Raw genomic sequence first — 8,891 nt, 5'->3', positions numbered from 1 at the left:
TAACATAGCAACAAGGTGTAATGTCCTCTATGTGTGCAACACAATCCATACTTTATCTCTAGCCACCCTTAAGAACTGTTCTTTCAAGCAAAGTGAGATTTGTTAACCAGCAATTGAAAAAATTGCCTCATACAACGTGAGCGAACACACTTTGTGCACACAATACTAAATGCGAATGAGCGATGTCAACAAAATAACCAAAACAGACCAAAAACACACTCACGTAAAACGCTAGACGTACGGTAGGGGGTTAATTTTGTTAGCCGCACACACAATATTGCCTAACACAATAAGTACGCCGCTCGCTTCGAAGAGAACCAGAACCAAACAAAACAATAAAAATGACAACGAACGCATTTAGTTAAATTGGTGGAAAAGAAAGAGGAGAAGTTGAGTGCGGTCATTGTTAGATATTAGCCAAATATTAGGAAGTGTTTCATTATGCCTGCAAAAGACTACTGAATTGCGTCAAGAGCAACAGAGAAAAGAATATGGAGAGCAAATCGAGAAGCCGTAAAGTTAGGACGCAACAACAAGGCAACAAAGCAGACTGCGTGGAGCACACAAACAATAACAAAACTCAACTACAGACGTCACACAAAGCAGAACGGCGAGAGTGTCAAGTATAAAAGCAGAGCAGAGCACAAAAATAAATCAGTTTATTTTGAATCGTCAAGTGTAAAGAATCCGTTTAGATAAAACGACAACTCCTGAAAAGATTAGTGTACGAGTTTTGTACGCGCTTACTTGAGAAAGAAAAAGAAAGTTACAAATATTTTTATATTGAGTCAGCAAATTACAATAACAAAAACTTAAGACTTATTTGCAAGAACTTGTGAAATAATAAAGTGAAAGTTAACATTAAGTATAAATAATTGACTGTTAACTAAATTGTGAAAAATGGCCGTGGCTTTTTACATACCAGATCAGGCTACTTTACTGCGTAAAGCCAAGCAACAGGAGCAGCAGATACAACGTATGCGTGAAGCCCAGTGGAAATTCATTGCAAGCATCATTTTGGATGCGCTTCAGCAGTGCATCGGTTCCTCGCCTTACTGTGTACTAGGACGCAGCAGCAGCAGTGTGCGAAAGAATTGCAGGGATAAATTGAAGAAGTTCGGAAATTAATGAATTTAATCTTACAATAAACTCCGTTTCCAAAAAGACTTAAAAGTACAAAAATAGTTAAAATAAACAACAACTCTAAATCTTCAACTTCAAAGATTCTCATCAACTACAAGTTACTAAGCTACTAAATACTGTTACCAAGCCATGCAGTTGTATTCCAGATTAATACATTGATCTCCAGTCCGTATATATCGCAAATAAAAATGCCAATTACTCAACTCTTCAAAAGTTCAACGACCTCACAGTTGCCGCCGCTACAGCGCCCACATGACTTACTAATTTGTTTAAAAAAATAAATTTTTTTTTCTTCATTTCACAACAAAATGCAAATTAAATGTTAATTTTAAGATATTTTTGGCAATTGAATTCATTTTTAAACAATTTTGACAAAAAAAAATTTTCATAACTTCTTACTTTTTACTCATCAAAGCGATTGTGATAATGGTTTTGTTTCTATAATAAGCAACAAATAAATTTTTTATAAATGTATTGTAATTATTAAGTTAAACAGAGATTTTGCTAGCAATTTTTTAATAACTTAAATAGCATATAAGTTAATGATAATTAATCATTTTTTATCTGAACAATTTATAAAAAATGTTGACAAAAATTGCATCAATTTTTGTTAAGCATTGAAAATAAAAAACAATAAAAAAAAATTTCAAATGTTTTTTAATTCTTAAACATTTTTTAAAATAATGATATACAATAAAAATTCTTAAATATACTACAGATATAAATATAACATATATAAACCAAAACAGATATATACCAACTTATTTCGGTATCAAATCAAAAGCCTTTCATATTAATTGCTGTTATATATTTTTATTAGTTATATATACTTTATTTCTTTTTTATATATGTTAAATACGTAAAAGCAATCATTTTTCAGAAAAAATATCTTAATAGGTGTATGACTAAATCTTTAATTGGAATATTATTTCATTTATTAAATAATTATTTAAAATATTCAATAATAATTATTATAATTGTATAATTTCTATTTAATAATAATTATTATAGTTGTATAATTTTTATTTAATAATAATTATTCTTAGATAACAATAATAATTATTATAATTATTGAATAATAATAATTATAATTATTGAATAATAATTATTATTATTAATTAATAGTAATTATTATATAGTAAATTTGGATTTTTTTAAAGTCAATTATGACGAAAAAATTATTTTTTTATATTATTATAATTATTGAATAATAATTATTATTATTAGTTAATAGTAATTATTATATAGTAAATTTGGATTTTTTTTAAAATCAATTATGACGAAAGAATTTATTTTGTTAATATAAAATATATTTTAATGAGAAGGTTTTTGAATAGTAGTGAATTATAATAACAAAAGTCCTATAGTTAGTTCAATTTTTGGCTGAACAGAATTAAATTAATTTTTGATATTTAAGGTATCGCAAAATATTCATCATCAGTGGTCTTTTCTTATAATTTCTTTTTGTTACATATTTCTCATATTTATTTTTTATAAATAATTAAATATTTAATTAATGTCAAATAAATTTTTAGACCGCAAGTACCAAAGTTGAACTTTTCCCCTGTCCAATTAAAAGATTAAAAATTATGCATATTTAATATATTAATATTTATTATGTTAATATACTAAATATTTATTACTTTACTATATTTTAAGTTAAATATTTCAGCGTCAAAAATATTATTTATATAGAATGGCTCGAACAGTAATGAAAAACAACAAAGCAAATTTAATTAATTTATTAAAATTTGACTGACCATACAGCATTGTTCCGAGTATTGTCAAGTACTCTACATCAGTGATCTAAGGAAATATTTAAAATTATATTAAATTTGTTTGTAGTCCATATATAACTTATTGACTGCAAGTGCCAACAAAAAAAAAATCCGTCGGTAATCACAGAGATATAATTTGATATTGATAAATGCATGTTTTTTTATTATTATTATATTAGTAACTGATTTTGATATCAACTCAAAAATAAATAATAAATATTATAGTAAATTTTTAGTATGAACAAATATGTTAAAAATGTTTTTAAATATTCCGGGGTTTGTACCGTCGGTAACTAATTTTCGAATATCGTATGAAGAACATTTTAAAGACTATTTCAGAGGCGCTGTTAAAAAAATATATGTGTTTTTATTATGACAGCACCTTGTTTTTCAAATGGACTAATAGGTCGGTGAATTAAACCACAAATTATTATTTTTAAAAAATAAATTTTAAAAATAAATTTGTGTTTCGAACGTTACTAACGAATACAGTCAATATATCTGTAATTTATATTATTAAAAATATTATTAAAAATAAAAATTAGTTTTTTCATTAACTTACAAACTAGACTGTCTTACAATTAATATGTCTATTTTATATAGAAGTTTTCATTTAAAATATAGAGTGTTCTGTTTCAAAATTTTTTTAGATTTATTCTTCAATGAATAAAATACCGGCGGCATTTATGTATCTGCGGCATTTAAAAAAAATAAAAATATGTTGACAACTTCAATATGTACAAAAGTTTCCAAATGTATAATATTTATTTTTGTTAAATTTTTAAAAATTTTTTACCAAAAATTTTAAATACCCACGGCATATGTAATATCAGCGTCTTTTAAAGAAATTATCTTAAAATTTTAAACAAATTCGGAATAATTCCTTTTAGAGACAATACGGTTTAACTTTAGTTTAAATTCAGTTCCTAGACCTAACAGATAAGAAGCTTTGATAAAATTCTAAATTATAGATTTTGAATAGAGATATTTACATAGTAAAAGAAATTTATTACAAGCAATTGCTTTGAATGACATTTTAATATCCTTCTATTAAAAACGTAAATTGGAAAAAAATTTTATATATAAAGAATTATTATAATTTTGATTTTACGTTATATTAATGAGATAAATTATATTATGTTTTTAGTGAAACCTGATGGTGTGACAGTCATTGGAAACTTTCATTTTATTTGTTATCTCTATGGGTGCATAGCTTTCGATCGAACTTGCTGAATAATGGATAAGCACGAAATAATACTAAATTATTATTAAAAAATTTTTTTTAGAAAAATATGGTGCAAATGTTGAACTCTTCCTTATGTCTCACATTGCTTTTTGATTTCCAATAGGTTGATCACTTGTTATCTCCTGAAAAATGTTCCTTCCCTACTATTAATTTTGTTGTGGATCACTATTTTACGCTACATTTGAACTAAAATCTTTACATAAGATTTACATTAAATTAATAAATAATTTTAAAAAATTAGTTAATTATAATGATCAAAAAATTATTTCATTATAGAGTTGTTCTGTGGGCTTCCAAGTCAATATTGTTTTGATTTTAAAACAAAACATTTTGGTAATATTTATTTTTAATTTTTTTTTTAACTTAATCACATGTTCAATATAAAGTTAGTGATGAATTATAGACTACTTAGACTAAATCTAAATAATGTGAATAATTAAGTTAATAATATATTATTATACATATATTATTAATTATTATTAATATATTATTATATATATCTTTGTATAGTATTTGTTTGTGTGCTATAAGTTGTAATCTATTGATTTATACCCAGTATTAAAGTATGCTGAAGAGTTTTTACAGATAGTTTTTCTAATACTGTTTCAAATGACTGATTAAAGAACTAAATATGTTCAGTATGAATTAATGACGCGATCTACCATATTGTTTGCTTGGTAAAACTGATTAAACTAGTTCAGTTTCATTGTTAAGTTTCATAATTTTCAATTCTCGAAAATTAAACTTCTTTTTCTGCAATTGGTTAGTTATACATAATGATTCAGAGAACTATTTAATTATTTTGGTTAGTACGTCATACATACATTTTATTTCTTCTAGGTCACATTTTTTAAAAGGGGATTTACATGTATTCAGTTTTTGGTTAAAAGATGTCAGCTTACATTTGTGTAGTGAAGTGGAAAGGTACATTTCTGCTTTATAAAGTATAGAAATGACTCCAAAGCGGAAACAAATTTTCATGGAACAAAATTTAGACTTTTTAAAACGTTTTACATTTGGAGAGAAACCTGTTGGCATTGGGCGATATCGCAGTTAGTTCCAATTCCTGTAAGAACAATTTGTAATTTTAATGCGGATAAGATAAAGAACTATGGAAAAACTATCACGGATTTGCAGGTCAAACAAGTTACAAAAATAGAAGTTCGTTATTTGCAATAATAAAGTCCCTTCTATCCATTTGGATAGAAAATCTGAATCAGAATTAATATAAAAAAATGAAAATAATTTTATTTAATTTGTTTGTAGTCCATATATCATTTGTTGGACTGCAAGTGCCAACAATAAAAAAAAAATAAAATCCGTCGGTAATCACAGAGAATAGAATTTGATATTTATAAATGCAAGTTTTTTTATTATTATTAATTTAGTAACTGATTTTGATATCAATTCAAAAATAAACAATAAATATTATAGTGAGGTTTTTTCGAACAGTAGTGAACTACAACAACAAAAAATTTATTACTTTTTATATTATTTTAATTAATTGAATTTTTGGCTGTCCATACAGCTGTTTCGAGTATTGCCAAATATCCATCATCAGTGATCTTTAAAATAATTCTTGTATTTAATTGTTCGAAAATAATTATTTTTGAGACTGCAAGTACCAGGAATCGAACTCGGGTCCTGCCAAATGTGAAGCTCAGAATCAGCTGAGAACTCAGAATCTATAAATATTATAGTAAATAGTACAGAATTAATATAAAAAAATCAAAATAATTTTTATTGAATTCTTTGTCCGCTCAGAAGCGCTAAAAATATTTATTATAGATTATGTTATATCGGGTAATACGTGTAATATATGTATATGTTAAAAATAAGTATATTTATACTATGCGGAATAATTGGAATTCAAAACAAAGCTTTTGTGGATATAAAAGAAATTTTTTTGTAGTTGTTTTTGTTGTCGGCTTTTATTGTGGAATATATTTCTTTAATACAATAATGGATTTTTCAGATTCCGTGATAAAATTAATTAATATCAGATAAGTATTCTATATGGTATGCTTTAAATTTGTTTACAGTTTATAAGACAATATTAAATTTTAAAATTCAATCTGTTATTAAATTTTATTACAGTCATTTAACAACATAATCATATAAACTAAACTGTTAGAGAGTTTAGTAATCATATTGAATCTAACATTATAATTAAAAAAGTGCTAAAAACATAGTCGTAAAGTCACGTCAACTTTGTTTAAAACAAATGTAGTAATTGTCGAAAAAAAGCACTGCAATCAAGTCATTGAAGCATTCGAAAACTTTTATCTGAAACGTTAATTAGTTTTGTTCCCAAAGCGAGCAGACATCCACAAAAGAGGAAACATACATAGTGCGGGGCAAATATGGAAGATTTGTAAAAATTTTTGATTTTCAATAATTTTTGCAAAAAGTTTTTTGAAGCAAACTTTTTGAATTGCATACTTAAAACACTTGCCAAAAGCAGAAAAAGTGAGGAAAATACTCACAATCAAGCGGAATTGAACTGCTGGCGGGAAAAAGCGTGCTTAACTTCATTTAACGGCAAAAGTTTAATTAAATACACGCGGCATTAAGCGGCAATTGGTATCAAGTGAATTACTGGAGACTGCAGTTGGAAAGGAGGTCCTTGCAACTACAAACGCGCCTTGTATCGATGCAATCAGCGTTGCCGTTGCAGTCAGCGAAATTAACTTAAAAATGCAAATTATTTTGTTAGCACCTAATTTTTTGACATTACCGATGAGGGGGTCTCACCGATGTTTTCCTCATTTCCTTCGCGATGCTTGAGTTTTTGTTATATGAAAAGTTTCCTTCTTAAGTGGCTTGAAGCTGGTTTCCGTACAAAAGTGCGAAAGTTTTATGTTGGCAGCAGCAAATGAAATGCAACATTTTTTGCATAATTGAATTTTGTATACACCGATGAGTTCATCCGAAAGGAGGCATTAGGGAAATTCAAACAAAATGAGCAACGTGGTAACAAAGTTTGAAGTGCATTTTTAAAATAGAGTTCGCAGTTATTAATTGATAGAATTTTGAAAATAATTTTTCAAAATATTGAACTCTTTAAAATTTTCTGAATAGTTTTATATTCATTATTTAGAATTTAATATGAAAAATAGAATTTAATATGCCTCAAATTCATAGGACAGCATTATAATTAATCATTCAAACCCACCAGGTTAAGACGCTACATATACCATTGAAGCAAATTATGAAACATTAATCTTTAACCATATATAGCCTTTAACTATAAGTCGTAGATTTATTTAGATCTTTTAAAGTCAAATATCATTAAGTTAAACAGAATTATAACGACTGGTTTAAGTGCGAAGTCTTCTACAGTGGACGTCTATCCATGCTTCTCTATACAAATTATGGAATTCGTCTCAGTCTTCTATCATTATCCATTCTATTTTTGATCAATATTAATAATATCCTTCATAATAATTTATCTTTATAGATAGAAAAAACAATAACATTATGCGGATTTTCACAAAACAGCCCAAAGATCTCTACTATGCTCATCAAACTTACTTATATTATAACGATATCTAAGATAAACTAAATGATCTGATTAAAAAGATAATTAAACATGAAATAAATTAAATTGAATTAAATTGAATTAAATTAAATTGAATGCAAAGAAAACAAAGAAATTAATTCAATTGCTATTATTCGCGATGATCACAGACAAATCTTACGGTATTATGTATAAGGCTCGAGAGAACCAACAAGTGAGTAGTTATGACGTGGATAGGGTATTCAGGATCTACTAAGAGATCCTTTTAATCTATTGCCATAAGTCTGATAAGGAAAAAAATTGATGTTGGGATGGCTCATATGAACTTAGTGGAAAAATTTCTGTGAAACTTAAATTGAGTGAAAAAAAAATTGTATGAACCGAATTTCAATAGCAAATCGTTGTTTTAATAGGTGTATGAAAATGTTTTACGTTAAAGAAAAATGCAGTTCTACGAAGAGTGACATAGCTAAAATTGAAGATTGGTAAATAATGTTTTATGTTTGGCTCTGTAACCAGAATAATTACTAATAATAACTGATAGTAATTGATATAGTTGAACCAAGTAGTTAAAAATGAACTTAGAATGGTTTAGTTAAGAGATTGACAAAGAGTAAAGAGAGCAAAGAGATAAGTAAAGAGTTTTTATGATACTGCAGTGATTTTTACGAACTTTTGGAATAACTTCGTTGGGAAAATTTGATGGATATAAGTCATCATAATATTTTTCGAAGATTAACCTTTATAGTTATATAATAAGTGAAACATAAATCCTGTAAAAAAATGGCAAGTGATCAAGACTAGTATTGCCTGACTGTGTTAAATGATCATAGATTGAATAGGACACTATTAACCTCATATTAATAGTACTACTAGTGTCTAATGAAAGATTTTTGAGAGTTTCGTTACAAGTAATAATGAAATACAATGAGATTTGCTCTTCAACATTCTATTCAACATAATGGTGATTCACGTGATGACGAATACGAAAGCAATGACTACCTTTTCAAATTTAATACTTTCGTACAATTATATTACATGCTATAACAAACTTGTATTATATCATATGATTATTTTATTTTAATTGAAATAAAATACTAAAATTAAAATGAAATATCTTATATCAAACAGATCAAGACCAGAGAAATTAAAAATCAATGAATACCGATTCAAATGTTACTTAAAATTGTTTTACTGGTGTATA

General features: G+C 26.5%; 1 protein-coding gene across 1 annotated transcript; it reads left to right on the top strand.

Annotated features, from left to right (window-relative positions):
• The first annotated feature begins 829 nt into the window (after positions 1-829).
• Positions 830-1,640, top strand: LOC119672391 (cell death protein rpr). Its single transcript, XM_038083422.1, has one exon. The coding sequence runs from the start codon at positions 901-903 to the stop codon at positions 1,126-1,128; it is 228 nt and encodes a 75-aa protein (XP_037939350.1). The 5' UTR covers positions 830-900; the 3' UTR covers positions 1,129-1,640.
• The last annotated feature ends 7,251 nt before the right edge of the window (positions 1,641-8,891 follow it).

Source organism: Teleopsis dalmanni, chromosome 1 (genome assembly GCF_002237135.1).
Source record: "Teleopsis dalmanni isolate 2A chromosome 1, ASM223713v2, whole genome shotgun sequence".
Taxonomy (NCBI): Eukaryota; Metazoa; Arthropoda; class Insecta; order Diptera; family Diopsidae; genus Teleopsis; species Teleopsis dalmanni.
Note: the sequence above shows the minus strand (reverse complement) of the source record. Positions and strands in the feature narration are given on the sequence as shown.